Source organism: Hylobates moloch, unplaced genomic scaffold (genome assembly GCF_009828535.3).
Source record: "Hylobates moloch isolate HMO894 unplaced genomic scaffold, HMol_V3 SCAFFOLD_1, whole genome shotgun sequence".
In the NCBI taxonomy this organism is placed as follows: domain Eukaryota; kingdom Metazoa; phylum Chordata; class Mammalia; order Primates; family Hylobatidae; genus Hylobates; species Hylobates moloch.
Window position 1 is genome coordinate 211535247 of NW_026652276.1, and position 18170 is coordinate 211553416.

At 42.2% G+C, this 18170-nt stretch overlaps 1 protein-coding gene across 3 annotated transcripts; it reads right to left on the reverse strand.

Moving 5' to 3' along the window:
- Window positions 1-105: 105 nt before the first annotated feature.
- TSGA13 (testis specific 13) lies at window positions 106-17853 on the reverse strand. 3 transcript variants are annotated; one of them, XM_032761755.2, is made up of 9 exons: window positions 17246-17853; window positions 16876-16976; window positions 15632-15792; window positions 14025-14103; window positions 11411-11482; window positions 9927-10139; window positions 3882-4024; window positions 2832-2959; window positions 106-364 (listed from the first exon to the last, which is right to left on the reverse strand). In XM_032761755.2, the coding sequence occupies exons 3-9, from the start codon at window positions 15643-15645 to the stop codon at window positions 195-197; spliced, it is 819 nt and encodes a 272-aa protein (XP_032617646.1). In that variant the 5' UTR covers window positions 15646-15792; window positions 16876-16976; window positions 17246-17853; the 3' UTR covers window positions 106-194. The 3 variants fall into 3 exon arrangements, with proteins under 3 accessions (XP_032617646.1, XP_058282765.1, XP_058282763.1); XM_058426782.1 differs by lacking the exons at window positions 15632-15792; window positions 17246-17853 and having other exon boundaries at window positions 16876-16901; XM_058426780.1 differs by lacking the exons at window positions 15632-15792; window positions 16876-16976; window positions 17246-17853 and adding an exon at window positions 14487-14670.
- Window positions 17854-18170: the final 317 nt, after the last annotated feature.

Below are 18170 nucleotides of genomic sequence, written 5' to 3' on the forward strand. Positions count from 1 at the left end.
GCCCTGGGCCCCCGGGGACGCAGCCACGCCCTCTCCTCCTCCTCCGGCCCGCCGGAGGCTTCGGCTCGACCCTTGCGGCCTGCTACCCGAGAGCCCACGCCTGCAGCAACAGGAATGTGGTTTTATTTGGTTGGCGACTTCTGCGGACCCCCCAGTCTCAGGAGAGTGAAGCGGAAGGACTCAGGGGTCTGTGTTCAACCGATGGCCGTGGCCTTTTTGATAATCCACTGCGGGATCCTCCCGTTGCGGAAGGCGCTCTCCCCGGGCGCGGTTCTGGTGGGCGTGTCTTCCAAGAGCGATGCGAGTGTCAGTGGTTCCCGAATCACTTTGGAAATGGGCCTTTCACTCGCTGACTTCTTGGAAGCTGCGACAAAGCACAGGCACCCTGGTGAATGTGGCTTTTCAGAAGTACTCGAAGGATGCTTAATGTGAGACGTGAAGGAGACCCACTTGGAGGGACCAGAGGCTGGTCTTTAGAGGGTAGATTTTGGACCGTATAATACCATTCCCAACCTATTTTATAATTTTTGGATTCCTTCATTTCATCAAAACCCAGTGGAAAACTCATTGCCAGTTTAGAGTCTTCATTGTTCAAGCCTTCTTTCAATGATTCCATCTGAAACCATACTGACACTTAAGAAACTTACTAAATTAACGTGCATTCATTCCTAACTCATGTTCCTCTTCTTCTCAGAGTGTATGCTGGCTTTCTGTTCTCTTGTCTAAGAGTGTGGCTAAGAAACTTTGTCTGCCTTTGGCTTCACTGGCATAACTGTTTAGAAATGTAAATTGGGTCTATACTCAACAGGATCGTGCCCCTGGAAAATTGGAGAAATTCTAACCTACATTGCATTCTACATCCTAGAGAAATTCTTTCCCTGAAATACAGATTGAAGATGAACTGCTGATACCCTACATGTGGTATCATTTAAGATTTAACTCCGACTTGACTAAATGTACTATTAACTACTATGTTTGCTTTATATGGCTTGTAAAGTTCAAGTCATACTTTGTAGGTGGAGTTTTCCTTGAAGGAAATAGAAGTCTGCACTCATTTATTCTGGGGGTGAAAACAAACAGGCTTTGGGGAAGGAAACATCTTCTTCCTCTTCCTTGGCCCAAGGGTATTGGGAACCTAGGCAGAGACAGTGTAGATAATAGGCCCAGAGGTTCCCAAGATGGGTAATGCCCCGGAGACCTGCTGGGAAGTAGAAGGACCTGAGTTCAGATTTGGGGCTAAGACTAGCCCCTTGTAAAGCAAGATCAATCATTCTCTCCTGTTCTTCAGCTTTTCTGTATATCTATGAAGTTTCGTTTAATACCACAGGTTGTTTTTAGCTGTGCGGTATTTACGGAGTTAAGAGCATCAGTAGGTGGAAATGGGATGGGGTGTGGTGGCAAATAGGTGTAGCGGGAGCAGAGAAGCCTGAAGAAGCCAGTTAAGGGATAGTATAATATGACCCCAGGCCTCTGGTACCAGGACTATTTGGACTGAGGATGGCTGGCAAAGGGGCTGAGCAATCACTACAATGGCTTTGTGGGACAGGCAAGGATACCTTAGGGAGTCTCAGAAATTGTTTGAGCAAGGAAACCCAGTAAGAGAAATGGACCTTATCTTAAAACCATGAGCTGGTGAAGTCTGAGGACCCACCAATTATATGTATATAATATACAAATGTGTACTCAGTGCCCTGAAATTCTTCATTGGGTCCAAACTGCCTAATAGATAAAACCCAAACCTTTATTTAAATAATATTTAAGGCATTGTGGTATTTTTGATTTTTTTGTTATTGTTGTTGTTTGTTTGTTTTTCAGACAGGGCCTCACTCTGTTACCCAGGCTGGAGTGCAATGGCATAATCACAGCTAACTGCAACCTTGAACTCCTAGGCTCAAGCAATCCTCCTTCCTCAAGCCCCCCAGATAGCTCAGACTACAGGTGCATGCCACCACACCCTGTTAAATTTTTTAAAATTATTTTTTGTAGAGACAGGATCTCACTATGTTGCCCAGGCTAGTGTCAAGCTGCTGACCTCCAGCAATCCTCCTGCCCCAGCCTCCCAAACTGCTGGGATTATGGACACATCCAGCCTCTCAAGGCCTTTTATGATCTGTTTCATCTCTTTCACATATTTAAAGTGCTATTGTTGGTGCTTGATAAGTGTCAAACACTTAGTAGGAACCCTTGAAACACTGTTAAATAAATGATAATATGTGAAGAGGATTCTCATTGTACCCTCTGCCATACAACCTTATTCCAAGCCCCTTTTACCTCATTCCCTACCCCAATCCCAGAGACTTTTGTACCTTTAAGACACAGAGACTTATACTTTGGCCCTTTTAGAGCAGTTTTTTCCTCAAAGTATAATATGCATACCACTGAGTGGTTCTAGGTGGTACATAAACATTTTAAAATTTCATTATTATAAATTGGATTTAAGTGTTTCAGAAAAGCATATAATTTGTACATCAAAACCATGATATCAATGATATAGTATTAATTAGGATGAGATTTTTTAAAAATCCTTTTAAAAAAATGCTAAGTAAATTAACAGCAAATAATACATCAATATGCCAAAAACTATTAAAGTGCTGGGTGATATAGCTTAGTAAACACTGCTAGAGCTTTCTTGAAATTTGAGGATTTAAACAGGTCCAGAGCTTTGCACCTTTTGAGCCTCTATTTGTTGTTAACTTCCATGCTATAGGGAAAAATAGTCTCCAGGACTACCATGAGAGAAGCCGGTTTGCCACTTATATAATCCTCATGGATTTTATCTCCAGCCCACATCTCAGTCCAGTAAGCCTTTGCTTTGAAAGAGAGGAGCTTACCATCTTTCCTCATATCTCTCTCATGGACTGGAGCAAAGGTGAACTGAGGGTACATTTTCTTCTGTGTCCTCAAAGCGTAGACTTTTGAATACTTCCCTTCGCTCTTGAAATCATTGTCAGTGGAAAACCTTAACAAAGAAAGTTCTTTGTTTAGTAGATCCCAGGGCGGGGGGATTCATGGAACCATTCACTTTATTTTATTTTATTTTATTTTGTTTTATTTTATTTTATGTATTTGTTTTGAGACACGAGTCTTGTTCTGTCACCCAAGCTGGAGTGCAGTAGCATGATCTTGGCTCACTGCAACCTCTGCCTCCCAGGTTCAAGTGATTCTTCTCCCTCAGCCTCCCAAGTAGCTGGGATTACAAGCACCTGCCACCACGCCTGGCTAATTTTTGTATTTTTAGTAGAGACGGTTTTCACCATGTTGGCCAGGCTGGTCTCGAACTCCTGAGCTCAAGTGATCTGCCTACCTTGGCCTCCCAAAGTGCTGGGATTATAGGCATAAGCCACCGCGCCCAGCCCCACCATTCACTTTAAAGTTGGCTACATTCTCAGAGACAAGAGAATACTCCAAGTAGGATTATTGTTCCGTGGCAAGGGATGCTTCTGAACTTAACACAACCTTTGGAGGAACTCCAGAATCTCTTCTCTCCTCTCTAAACTACACATAGGCTGCTCTTGTAAGTAGTTTCACATAAAACCTCTTTTGTCTAATGTGTTCTCATAGCACATTGTTCCTGTGATATAGCGCCTAACTTGTACTGAGGGTACTTTTTTTTTTTTTTTCCTGTTTCTTCAAAGCACAGACCTTGGAATATTTCCCCTCAATCTTGAAACCATTGCCAATGCAAAACCTTAGTTTTGCGTGACTGTTTCTCTTTGATTTGAGTGTCAATGAAGTTAGGGTCATGTAGGGAAAGTCGTGTCTTATTATCATGCAGTTGTACAACCAAAGAGTATGTCATTAAATTGTATGGCAAAGAATGAGAAACGTGAATAGGGAAAAGATAGGAAAGAAAGCGAGTACAAGAAGAAGCAAGATTTCACCTAAACCATTGTTCTTGCTTGGATGTGGGATCGTCCGACAGTATCAAAGGGAAGATTGGTTTCAGCTTAGATCTTAACTTTTTTTTCTGAGTCATGCGGGACAGCCAGAGGTTCTCAGTGGGTTTGTGCTGATGATGACTTTCCTGTAGGGAAACGAGGGAAGAAGAGTGAGGGCGTAAGCTGAGTCCCTTGGGATTTTAAGTTTGGACCAAGTTCCTGGACTAAGTTCCAATTCCCCTACAATGATGCAACAAAACCTGTCAGAGGGGGAAGTGGGAACTCAGAAACCAGAATCAGAGGAAGCCGTTCCCTGGGAGGGAAAACACTCTTTTCATTGCCAGATTACTTGTCCAAAGCCTGTTCAGTTTCCTAAGTAATTGATTAAATTTGCCTACTGGCCCTTGGGAGTGAATGGCAGAGAAAGTTACCCAGTTTGGGGAAGGATTCAACCAGTGAAGTCCTTGGGAAACTAAGCATTTGGCAATAAATTGGGAAATAGATCCATGGGACTTTACCTTCCTTTCTTGGAGATGGCTGCCTCATCCACATTCCATTCTCTTTAATGAGAAGGCCATGGAATGGGATGTTGTGAAGTAATAATTATACCATTACTAAAGGTCATAGAATCAAAGTCTTTCAGAAAGAATCTTAAGTCATCCAGTCTGTTTGTCTGACCCTCCTAGCCCCTCCATAATCTCACTATCAAGTGCTCAATCTTTCTATATCTAAAAAAAAAAGATTTCACCTTTGATCAGCCAATAGATATCTCCCTGTAACTTTTACCCTATAGTCCAGAAGGAACAAATCTAGTCCTTCTTCCATAGAGTCCTTAAACATTTTGAAGGAATCCATCACATTCCTCCTAAGCTCTGTCTCTTCCAGGCTAAACATTGCCAATGTCTTGAACTTTTTTTCATATGACATGGTATTGGGTTCCTTTTTCTTTTTTTAATCTCATTTGAGAAAGCTACAGTTCATATTCTAACTAATGTGCGGCAGTCTGAAATGAAAACAATATGCCAGGCGTAGTAACTGCATGGCATATCCCCTGGCCCCATGGAAGTGTCTATTCAAAAGTCAACCAGGCGCAGTGGCTCATGCCTGTAATCCCAGCACTTTGGGAGGCCGAAGCAATGGATCATTTGAGGTCAGGAGTTCGAGACCAGCCTGACCAACATGGTGAAACCCCGTCTCTACTAAAAATACAAAAAAATTAGCTGGGCGTGGTGGCATGTGCCTATATTCCCAGCTACTCAGGAGGCTAAGGCAGAAGAATCGCTTGAACCCGGGAGTCAGAGGTTGCAGTGAGCCAAGATCACACCACTGCACTCCAGCCTGGGCAACAGAGTGAGACTCCATCTCAGTAAAACAACAACAAAAAGTCGTCAATTCTGAGAGCCTTCTTCTTTTTTTTTGAGGTAGAGTCTCACTCTGTCGCCCAGAGCTGGAGTGCTATGGCGTGATCTTGGCTCACTGCAACCTCTGCCTCCTGGATTCTAGCGGTTCTCCTGTCTCAGCCTCCCGAGTAGCTAAGATTACAGGTGCATGTCACCACGCCCGGCTAATTTTTGTGTTTTAGTAGAAACAGGGTTTCACCATGTTGGCCAGGTTGGTCTCGAACTCCTGACCTCGTGATCCTCCCACCTTGGCCTCCCAAAGCGCTGGGATTACAGGCGTGAGCCACCGCGCCCAGCCAAGCCTTCTTAACTACACTATCTAATATTGCCACCCACATCCGTCACATTCCATCTCCTTATCCTGCTTTGTCATGGCATTTATCACATTATACATTATCTGTGTGATCATTTGTTTATGGTCTAAGTCACTAGAATTAAGCTTCATTAGAGCAAAGACTGGGTCTTAGTCATTAATATATCCCTAGCACCCCTAATAGTGCCTGGCACATTGTAGATGTTCAATAAATATTTGTTGAATTAATAAATGACCAAACTAATTAATATATTGAGCTTTTGCTATCAGAATCTTAAAGCCTTTTTGTCTTTTAATACTTGCTGCTTCTGGACCATGTCTTTTCAATTCTGAACTTATTCTCTTTAAGCTCTTGTATTAGGATGGTGCACAAGTAACTGCAGTTTTGCAATTATAATGGCAAAAACTGCAGTTACTTTTGCGCCAACCTAATAATTTTAAGGAAAAGAAATCCATTTGAGTTATCTTGAATTACTGTAAGAGCACATGTGCCTAATAACTAAGATACAGATAACTATCCAGCCATAAGAAAAGCAAAACCCTAGGAGAGCTGGACCTCATATCAGAAAAACAGTAACTGAAAAGTTATTTGGAATCCAAGACAGCACTAGTGAAGGACCACTGTCTTAACACAAACATATCACTCACATGTTTCTCCTACTTTCTTCCTATCTGCTTCCTTCTCCTCCCTCTACTTTGTTCACTCCACACCTTTACTCCATAAACATGTGTGTATATGTATATATTTTTATATATGGTTTTTTTTCTACCTATAGCTTATGCTTGTTTACTTCTACTTCCTACTTCCCTGTAACTTCAGCCTTCCCACATTCTACTTCATGGCCTCTTCACTACCTTTCTTCCTCATGGTTTGAGTCTTTTTTTTTTTTTTTTTTTTTTTTAAGGGGGATGGAATCTCACTCTGTTGCCCAGGCTGGACTGCAGTGGCACAATCTCCGCTCACTGCAACCTCCACCTCTCAGGTTCAAGCAATTCTCCTGTGTTAGCCCCCCAAGTAGCTAGGACTACAGGCATGTGCCACCACGCCCGGATAATTTTTTGTATTCTTAGTAGAGACAGGGTTTCACCACGTTAGCCAGGATGGTCTCAATCTCCTGACCTCGTGATCTGCCCGCCTCGGCCTCCCAAAGTGCTGGGCTTACAGGTGTGAGCCATCGCGCCAGGCCGGTTTGAGTCTTTTCTAGCCCCACCCTATGTGTCCTTTTAGCTTTCATTCCTACTGCTTCAATCTTTTCATTTCTCAATTCAGAGGCCTGGAAACAAGAATCTGTTTAGCTCAGGGATTCTGGGTGTTGGTAGGTTGATTGGTTTTTGTTTTGATTTGTTTTTTGTTTGTTTTGGTTTTAGAGTACCAATCCACGTCACAGGTGACTACCCAGCCTATGAATTTTGCTTTGCTGGGTCTGATATCCTCCTCTGGTCTCAGCTAGGAGTGGGGACAGGGTCCTGTTGTACAAAATAGAACTTCTCAGGACATTCCCTTACTCAGGAGACTGTGGCAGGGTCAGTTTCCCTTAGAAGGGGCTGTTAGTATAACAATCACTGTAATAGATATATCTAGTACATTCCACAACTTGCCTACTAGAACTCACGCTCTTTTTGGATGCATGCCTGGGCATAGCAAAGAATGCTTTTCTTGTATATGATTCTAGGTTTACAAAAGATTATCACATTTGTCCAACAAGGGAAGGAAAGGATGCTGCATGAATATTAAAGAGGCATTGTAGATATCACACGTTTCAATCTTCTTGGGCTTGTTCCAGTCCGATAGCCCCATAAAATTACTATGGTGCCAGTCTTTGAGCCTTAACTCTATCCATTAGTACAATTTAACTGGTACCACAATTTGCTCATCAATATGATTAGATTCTGCACCTGAACTGGAGAGTTCACAAAGTGTACAGGCTGTTGGAAGAAAGCTCTTCCTGCACCCAGTTTACATGATGGCTTTGTATTTCCTTCTGCACATTAAGCAGGGCAATCCTGGCCTGGCATTTATCCCTTTCTCAATGTATGGTCCACCCACTGCCATGAGAAACTTCCCCTGAGCTTACCTTCAAAGGGCACAAATTCTGAGACCCAAGAGACCACACGCAGTAAATTCATTAACTCCTTTGTTAGTATATGCCATTGGATATTAGCATTTTATCTTCCACTTGAAGGAGAATCTCTCACTGTCATCCGTCTAGCAACTATGGAAACACTAACTCCAAATTCACCACATTTTATTATAAGGGTCTCACTTGGGTGCCATGCCCAGCATAAAATTTCTGCTAGAATCCTTTGTTTGCACTTTCACTTAATGCATTTATTTAATTTGTTCTTGTTAGATTAGACCCACTCTTGAGGCTGTCATGACCTTTTTTAGATTTTGATTCTTTTTTTTTGAGACTGAGTCTCCCTCTGTCGCCCAGGCTGGAGTGCAGTGGCGCGATCTCGGCTCACTGCAAGCTCCACCTCCCACGTTCACACCATTCTCCTGCCTCAGCCCCCGGAGTAGCTGGGACTACAGGCGCCCACTACCACGCCCGGCTAATTTTTTGTATTTTTAGTAGAGACAGGGTTTCACCGGGTTAGCCAGGATGGTCTCAATCTCCTGACCTCGTGATCCACCCGCCTCAGCCTCCCAAAGTGCTGGGATTACAGGTGTGAGCCACCGCTCCCGGCCAGATTTTGATTCTTAAATATCTCTTAATTCAATTTTCTCTACTTCCTCCGCTAATGATTTAGTTCAAGTCTTCAGCATCTCTCACCTTGACTATTTTAGTAACATTATAACTAATCTTTCTGGCTTTTGTCTCTTCCACAACTACTAATGCACCTTTCTTCAACCTCCAAAACAGTCTTCCTAAAATGCAAATTTGATTACATCCTTTTGTCTCCTGCCATTTACTCTTTTTTTTCTTTTTTTTTTGAGATGGAGTCTCGCCCTGTCGCCCATGCTGAATGCAGTAGCGCTATCTCGGCTCACTGCAGTCTCCGCCTCCCAGGTTCAAGCGATTCTCCTCCCTCAGCCTCCTGAGTAGCTGGGACTACAGGCATGCACCACCACGCATGGCTAATTTTTGTATTTTTAGGAGAGATGCGGTTTCACCATGTTGGCCAAACTGGTGTCAAACTCCTTATCTCAAGTGATCTACCCGCCTCAGCCTCCCGAAGTGCTGGGATTACAGGCGTGAGCCACCGCGCCTGGCCCTGCCATTTACTTTCTTACATCTTCCTGAATGCACCTCATTTTCCCATGTCTTCATGCTTTTGCTCTTTCCTCTGATTTGATATTTTCCTGTTCTTTCGTCATGGGTCACTTCGCTGCTCACTCTCTTTTTCCCAACAGAAATACTGTATTCTACATTACTTCTGTATTTTGTATATTCTTCTATTACTTTAACATACTTCATTTATTGATCTTTCTGCTGTTAGACTCCAAGTTCCTTTAAGATAGAAACTATCCTGTAATCATCTTTATATTCTGGTTTTTAGCTTACTGTATCCTCAGCAATTGCTTGTTGAATGGAATTTGAACTTCTTTAGTCTATAAAGGAGTTTCAAAGGTTTGGCTACTGTGATGGCAAAATTCCCTCTTCTGAAACTGGAAAGTAATGTGTACTAAAGCATCATTCTTACTCCTTTCCCATTTAGATATTCATCCCTGTTTTTATTCCTCATTTCCTGACTCATCTTTTACTACCTTATTCTCAACTAGAAAGTCAGTGGCTAGTCTACCCTTTGTTAGTTACAAATTAAATATCTTTGGCCAAAGAAGAACACTTTCCAATGAAGACCCCATTTTCTCCCTGCAATGAAGTGTCAGCACCCAAAATTATTGAATTCTGATTCCCAGGTTCTCCAGATGCTGTTTTGTGAAGCATAGGATCAGGAATAAGAAGGAAGAGATAGACCAAGTGCAGTGGCTCACACCTATAATCCCAGCACTTTGGGAGGCCGAGGCTGGAGAATCACTTGAGGCCATGAGTTCGAGACTAGCCTGGGCAACATAGTGAGACCCCCGTCTCCAAAAAAATAATAAAAAAAATTTAGTCGGGCATGGTGGTGCACACCTGTAGCTCTAGCTACTCAGGAGGCTGAGATGGGAAGAGTGTTTGAGCCCAAGAGGTCGAGGCTGCAGTGAGCCATGATTGTGCCACCGCAGTCTGGCCTGGGTGACAGAGTGAGACCCTATCTCAAACAAACAACAAAAAAAATTAAGAGGTAGTTTTCTGAGTACTATTCTCCATGTTAAGTTAGCTTCCTTCTCAATGCTAACTCCTAATTCTTCAGGGTTCACATTTCGGGTGCCAGGAGACTTCTGCTTACCATGACCTTGAGCAGTAACTCCTTGGAAAAATATTTTGGTGCACTCTCCTTGTCTTGCTGGGTGATTGAGCAGGGAGGTGGGTTGTTGGTCATAATCAGTAACGTCTTATCCTGGTCATACTGTGTTACTTTTAACATGAAGCTGGTGGTTTTCCTGTTTTGAGCCAGGAATTTCTGCAGGGCAGTGGTCTTCAAAGGCTTATAGTACTGGGCCTGAATAGACAGAAAGGTTTCCAGAGAGAAAAAGAGATTAGGCCAAGAGCAGGTTAACAAATTGGTTGGCTAATACTTAGCCTCTGTGGGGTAAGAACAGAAGCTGGACAAACTTGCTGCAAAATCTGTGGGGTTTTTTGGTTTCGTTTTTGTTTTTTTTGAGACGGAGTCTCACTCTGATGCCCAGGCTGGAGCACAGTGGCATGATCATGACTCACTGCAACCTAGACCTCCCGGGCTCAAGTGATTCTCCCACCTTGGCCTCCTAAGTAGCTGGGATTACAGGCACATGTCACCCTGTCCAGCTGATTTTTGTGTTTTTTGTTTTTGTTTTTGTTTTGTAGAGATGGAGTTTTGCCATGTTGCCCAGGCTGGTTTCAAATTCCTGGGCTCAAGCGATGCATCCATCTCAGCCTCCCAAAGTATGGAGATTACAGAAGTGAGTCATCACATGCAGCCCTAAAATGTGTTTGTCAGAAACTATCTGAAGCTCTCAGTCCCTCTCTTCCCTTGGGGCATTCCCCTGGAAATACACTAAGGGGCTGGGGCAATGTGATGGAAAGGTTTCCATGGTAAAAGGAGTCAGGTAACTTAATTCTTCCAATATAATGGGACAAGCAGAGAAGTTTCTACGTGGCTAAACCTAATTGGCCTTATCTCTACAACTCTTTCTAAGGTACAGGGGAAAGCTACCAGGGACCAAATCTTGCTCAAGGAATTCTTCAGGAGTCGGCACAGCCACGTGCAACACCTCCCCATATTTACGTCTTCCACGTAATGTTCCATATTTACGTCAGCATTTCTCAGGCACAAGCACATTCACATGTACTCACAAGCACAATGTTAAAAAAGGAAAAGCAGCCACAAAAGATAGCATGTCACTTAAGGTGTGGGTGAGGAAGGGGCAGTCCCACTAAATTTGCCTTTCTCTCAATAGGAGAAAGGCAGAGGGTTGTGGGGAAGGAAGTGAAAGGGAGAAAATGGATTATAAATATATTTTTTTCCTGATCATAAATGTTTTCTCAACTTAAAAAAAATCAGCTGTGGGGACCCACTTTCTTCCCAGTTCTCGTCTCCCTCTTTGCCACCCCAATCCTCAGCACTGCCTCTGGCATCATAACCTAGATGCAGCTCTGCCTGCCTGTCCTGAGAGTACGCACATTCATAGAAGCTGGGGACACTTGGAGGCATTAGGGACACTCACAGTGGGCATATGCACTACTGCTGAAACTTCCCCTTAGAAATCTTGGGGGAATGCTTTTTCTACCTACCAAATTTGGATGGACTGTGTAATGCCGAAGGTTCTCTAGAACAAATTTTGATCGCCCGACTGCATCAAAAATCTAAAGAGGATAATCAAAGTTAGTGGTTTGAAGTTGCACCTATCCTAAACAGTATTCCATTCCTTACCTCACCTTAGTCTCACTAGAGAACTGGTCTCTAACTTACTTAGTGAAGTACAGTGTGCTTCAGATTTTGTACTCTAGGTTTCTGGAACAAGGGCCCCAGCAAGGAGACCTGGATTCTAAGACCTCCTGACTGTGACACTTGTCAGCGGAAATGGGGCCAGCCTTATGAAATGCCAGGGAAAGCCGTTAGGAGGGGAAGTAGACAAGGGCAGCATCAGTTCAGATTGGGACAAATCTTTCCAAGGAGTCACCTCTTTCTTATGCCTTTTCCATAGCTATAGGAGTGAAATGAGGTGAAAATCAACACGGAGGACAAATCTTTAAGGAGAAAAGCAAGTTTCAAAAGGGCATTAACCTAAAAGTTGTGGGTGCAAGGGGGCTCTAGGATCAACTCTGCCAATTGAGCTGGGAGCCGACCTACTCACAGAGAAAGGAAGAAGAGCAGTGCATGTTGCAATTTTGAACGTCTCTGCAGTATGAAATTCTTCCAGAAATGTTGCAAAAAATAATTGAATTTTAGTAACACTTCTGACTACCACTTTGCTTTTTATTTTATTTTTTTGCTGGTGGTAGTCCTGGATGTTAGTGGATTATTTGAGTGTCATATCTGATAGTAGAGGAGCTGAGCCTTTTCCATTCCCTTTCTGCTGACCTAGTGTTCTTGCTTCTCCTCTTGCATAGCCCTGCCTAAGGATGAATCAAGGAGATAGGAAAACAAGGAGATAAAAGCTCTGAATTATCTTCTTCTGGCCTGGCATAGTCAGAAATCAGAAAAAAAGAAGAGTGCATCATTATCCTGTGTTCGGATCAGCATTTCTTTTTTCTTTTCTTTTTTTCTTTTTTCTTTTAAAGACAGGGTCTCACTGTGTCCCCCAGGCTGGAGGGCATTGGTGCAATCATAGGTCACCATAACCTTGAACTCCTGGGCTCGAATGATCCTCCCGCCTCAGCCTCATGAGTACCTGGGTCTACAGGCACGTGCCACCATGCCCAGCTATTATTATTTATTTATTTATTATTTTTTGCTACCGAGTCTTGCTCTGTTGCCCAGGCTGGAGTGCAATGGCGTGATCTTGGCTACCTGCAACCTCTAGCTCCCGGATTCAAGCAATTCTCCTGCGTCAGCCTCCCAAGTAGCTGTGATTACAGGCTCCCACCACCGTGCCCAGCTAATTTTTGTATTTTTAGTAGAGATGGGGTTTTGCTGTATTGGCCAGGCTGGTTTCAAACTCCTGACCTCCAGTGATCCGCCCACCTTGGCCTCCCAAAGTGCTGGGATTACAGGCGTGAGCCACCATGCCCAGCCTATTTTTTATTTTTTGTAGAGATGGGGGTCTCACTATGTTGACTAACTCTTGGGCTCAAGTGATCCTCCTACCTTGGCCTCCCAAAGTGCTGGGATTACAGGTATGAGCCACCACGCCCAGCCTGGCTCAGCATTTCTAAAGATTGCCATACCTCCCCCATCAGGGGATGTATGGGTATGGTAAGGTGGGTACAGAGGAAAGGGAACATGCACTGAAAAGTTAATAAGCAAGAGGGCTAATGGAGAAGAGGGAAGCAGTCAGAATTGGACAGAACTATGAGTTAAGAGGAGGCCCTGCTATGCTCCAGGAAGAAAACGCCAGAAGTTGGCAATTCTTGGCAGTTGGAGAAGGAGCAGGAAGAAGCATAGCAAAGCCACTCCACAAATTCCTTTAGAGAGGGTAGGATGAACTATGAGATGGTGGGATGGATCCAAAGACTCAATCATTTAATTTTTACCACCTTGTGGAAAACTGAAGTTCATTTGTTAAAAATAGAAATATATTATGAAAAACCTGCTTCACAACTATGAAATGTATGACATATTTAGAATCATAGAAGTTAGGAAAAACTTATTTGGGAGAAAGGTATGAAGACCTTTTCTCTTACAGGTTTTTTAAAAAAAAAAATTTTAGGGGGAAAGTCCCTGGTGAAAATGTTTTTACTCCTGAAGTTTTCTGAAGTATTGCATATGTCTGTTCCAAATTAGTCTCTAGCAGTTGACTAAACCCACAAGATTGTCCAAATTGGAATGTGTTTTTAGTTTTGTTATGTTGAATTTCACTATCTGTGGCTGATTAAATAAAAGTCGGCCTGGAAAATTCACTTGCATGTGGTAAACATGGGAAAACAACCAAGATACCCAATAGAGTTTTGCTACAAGAGGTAGTTGTAAAGTGTGCATAAGTTAGGGTTTGACACGCTCTTACTCCCTAAGATAGGTTTCTGCTTCCTGGGTTTTATGTCCTGATTTGTTGCTGATGTGTCCTGTTCCTTCTTTTTCTGTGCTCTATTTCTCTTCAATAGCATTTGACAAGTTAACCTTGTTTTCTATACACATTTTTACTCCTTTTTGCTTTTCAATAGGAAAGTTTGTGATAGCCAGCTTATTAAGTACACTAAGCAGCTCCAAAGAAAAATTAAACATTGAACACTTACTAACGCTCCTTACCTCTTTGCTGTTGACAACCATTCCTTTCTCACGTTTAGCTGAGCTATTTTCTGAAGTCTTTGATTTGCCATTTTGAAACCTGAAAAAGAGGCAGAACATCCAGTTGCACTTTCTGGCTCAGAGCCCTGGCCTTCTGCATATTGTCAGTCTCCCTCAACGAAGTTTGGAAGCCTAACTCAGACAAGTCCAATTTAGGTGATCACACCACTAATTGACGAAGTAGCAAAAAAAATCAGACTCATTATCCAGCCTGCATGCTAGGGAAAAGCAAGACTTCAGTTTTGAGAGTTAAACAAGCGGGACCTTTGGATGACTCAGTGACATCCGTTGAGTTGGTTTCTTCTAAAATAAGGATTTTAGACCATTCACAGAAGTGCTCTAACGGACTGCTTAAGGAAATTATTTTGGGAAGTTAGATCCTCACAATACCCTTAAAAACCACCTACTATTTTGAATACTTACCTGCCTATTATTCTTCCACATGGAAATTGCCCTGTTTTTGCCAGTGATTGGCCAATGATTAGCCAATGAATCTGTGAGAAGGAATATAGTTAATAGAACCTCACAACTAAGTTTCCAATTCTTGTTGACCTTGCTTGGATTACTGGCTCTCATGTCTTCCTAACCACATCTCTGAAGACTTCTCTTCTTAGAACTAGGGTAGTAAAAATAATCAACAACGGCAAATATTTCTGTACTCTGCTCTTTTACCCTCACCCTAATACCAATTCTCTTTGCAGAAAATAGGGTGAAGCAGATTCTATTCTTTGCTATTCTTTTTAAACCCATTTGCTGCCAGAACATAATGTAAATGCTCCTCAGTAAGATTTGGTTAATGATTAAGATAAATGGCCTGCTTCTTCCTTGGAGATAGTTCCATTGGGGGGTTAAATTAGCTCAAAGTAAGAAGAATTATGCAACTGTCTCAACTAGACCTCTCTCCTTTAAAAATGAGGATAGCAGAATAAGGACCAAAATAAAAGTAGAAATAGCCATGCTATGTAGTTTGTAGGTCAACTGGCTATAGCATGCTACAAATAATCCCCAAATCCATGATTAAATCCCATTCAAGGATGGCTACATTCCATCTGTTGCTGGCTACCAGTTGCACCATTAACTCAGGTCAGAGGTCTTAAAAACGGTCCTAAGTAGAGTAGGTGACCCATGATAGAGAGACCAAAATTCATCCCAACTTAACATCTTGAAGTTTGTGCCCTTTCATTAAGTTATCTAATAATTAGTAATACAGTATAATATTTATTGTAGCACTTTTCAAAATGATTCATTGATACCTAAAAAGAAGCACAGAATCCCGGATACTCTTCTTTGGGGCCAATTTAAGGCATAGAACTATATGAAAAGCGCTTCTTTAGCCCAACAGCGTCCATCTGGAACAAGCTGGTGCTTTCTTTTTGACAAAAGCTCCTCTAGTTGTTGCATGAAATACAGACCAAGATCTGGTTTTTGATCCAGGGACAATCAGTCAATTAAAATATGTTTAATGAGAGTCTACTCTGTGACCAGCACCATTCAAAGTGCTGTGGGCTATGCAATAAGTTAATATAAAGTGGTATTTATAACTTAGTTGGGCAAACAAGACTACATACTTGGTTTGTCTCATTGCTGTTGACTGCTAGTTGGCCAACCCAAGGCAGGTATTCACCCAAGGCCAAATTCAGTGTATCTGAGTCCACGTTCCGCAGGGGTTCAATTCAATCTAACTACTCTTTCCTTAGCACACAGTGTGTACTCAGCCCCATTCTTGAGCCTGTATGGGAAACAAGAAAAGACTGATAGGTGCTATTGTGGATGCAGAAAATGCACACGACATGATGATGCTTGCTCTTAGAAGTTAAGTTTATTTGACAAACGGGGGAGGTGGGAGAAAGCGATTATCCAATGTAAAACAATAATGACAAATACATGCTAATATATTAGGTAAGTCACTTTATCTCTTGGGGTCTCAATTTCCTTATCTGCAAAATGGAAAGTATTAACTAAATGATTTAAAGGTGACATTCTAATTCCATGATAATGATGAGATTTAACTATAAAAAGATCTGAAATAAAATTAATTCACATATGTCCATAGAAGGCTAAAGGTGGAGAAGCAGCCATCTTTCAATTTTCTTCTCCTGTCAACAAAGCCATGCTCATTCATAGATTAGGCCTGAGAAGCTGGGAAAAGTGTGTGTATATATTGGGGTTGGGAGGATTGCTATACTTTTCGATATAGACAATTAGAAATGGAAGATACAAGCTGATAAGGTAGAACCAACCATTTAGAGAAAAGAAAGGTCAATGAGCCTTGGGATGTTTCCTAAAGGATGTGGAGCTTGAGCAGAACCTCGCAGGATGGTGTATGAAGTAGTCTAATTGGAATATTATTTGTTGTTGTTAAGTAGGAAGAAATAAAAGCAGGTGGGTAGAATGGAATCACATTATAGGGGCCTTGACAATTAAGTAGAACTTTGAAAAGACCTACATCAGCCCAAGTTCCTATGAAGCCCACAGGTTTAGTGGAAAGCACATAGACAAGGGTTTATGTCTAACTTGATTGTCTAGACAAACCCTAAAGGTGATTTCTAGAGTTTATGACAAGACTGAGCTAAATCCTTAAAGTTCCCTTCTAGGGAAATAGACTAATAAGCTTTTCACCCTTTTCTCACCTTTAATTTTTCTGGAATTGTAAGTCCAGTTCATGTATATGTTGAAACTAAAATAAAAATGAGCTGTCAAATTGGGCAGTATAAGTCTTGGGTTGCTAGTCTGCAGGCCAGGCTGAAAAACAAATCACACAAACACTAAAACTAAATTCAAAATAAGAATGGAAAAACCTGGTGTACACTACCTTTAAGAACATCGGGAAATCTTAGTTTGGTGAAGAAGGCAAAAATCTTTGGCATGGGAACTTTCCATTTTGAAAATATCTTAATTATTCTGTTCTGGATTCTGGAGGAGACAGAGGGAATTTGTGATGAATAGGCAATCTGGAATGCTGAGGTGTTCTGTGTTGGAGACAGAGAATGAAAAGGCCAAAACTTAAAGGTGTATTTAAAGAAAATCTGCCAATCTCTTATTTTGCCAGCCTATGACTTCCCTACACACACACACACACACACACACACACATCTTCACCATCTCTTAATCTACCCCTACCTAAGCCAATGTTTTCACTGCATTCTTCAAATACAGCGAACATTTTTTCTTATTCCCTATACTTAAAATGCTGTCCCTAATCTCTTCAGCCATTTGAATCTTCTCCTTCCCCTTCTCCTTCTCCTTCTCCTTCTTCTGACGGATCCTCGCACTGTCGCCAGGCTGGAGTGCAGTGGCACAGTCTCAGCTCACTGCAACCTCTGTCTCCCTGGTTCAAGTGATTCTCCTGCCTCAGCCTCCAGAGTAGCTGGGACTACAGGTGCCCGCCACCATGCCCGGCTAATTTTTGTATTTTTAGTAGAGACGAGGTTTCACCATGTTGGCCAGGATGGTCTCGATCTCTTGACCTCGTGATCCACCCGCCTCAGCCTCCCAAAGTGCTGGGATTACAGGCGTGAGCCACCACACCCAGCCCTGAATCTTCTTTCTTTATGTTACTACTCAGGTTGTTCCTTTAAAGAGAAGATTTTCTAGATTAATGCAATCCCAAACTCTAGACTATAGTCACTGGGTTTTGTGCATGTCATTGCATAGTGTCTTGTAGTTCTGTTTTCACTTTTCTTATGTGCGAGTCTTGTCTGCCTCTTAAGCTGTGAGTCCCTTAAAAGTGGAAATGTAAATTTTAAAAATATTTGTGTCCCCCTCCCAGTGCTTTGTATCTTATGCATTCAAAATGAGTATTTGCTTATTTCAATATATTTGCTGAACATTTATGACATATTAGACACTGTCCTAGGTGATGAGAACAAAGCATAAATCAGATGTAATTCTTGAGCTCCTTTAGGAGCTCACAGTTTAGCCAGGAAGAGAGACAAAGAAACGGTTGATTGCAACAGAGTGGAATGCCAAATTAGATCTAAGTTTAGGGTACTATGGAAGCAATGAGGAAGGGGACTTAATCCATACTGAGAAGAGACTGGGAGAGATTTGGAACTACCGCCTAAACTGAGCTGGGGAAGATGAGTGTGAATTAACCAGGTGATGAGA

What these genes read in the sequence shown, in the direction of transcription:
- TSGA13 (XM_032761755.2), bottom strand. An exon ending in TGGTTGTCAACAGCAAAGAG is followed by an intron (nt 11,483 to 14,024) that starts GTAAGGAGCGTT and finishes TATCCTCTTTAG; the next exon opens with ATTTTTGATGCAGTCGGGCG. An exon ending in GAGAGATATGAGGAAAGATG is followed by an intron (nt 365 to 2,831) that starts GTAAGCTCCTCT and finishes GCTTTGTCGCAG; the next exon opens with CTTCCAAGAAGTCAGCGAGT.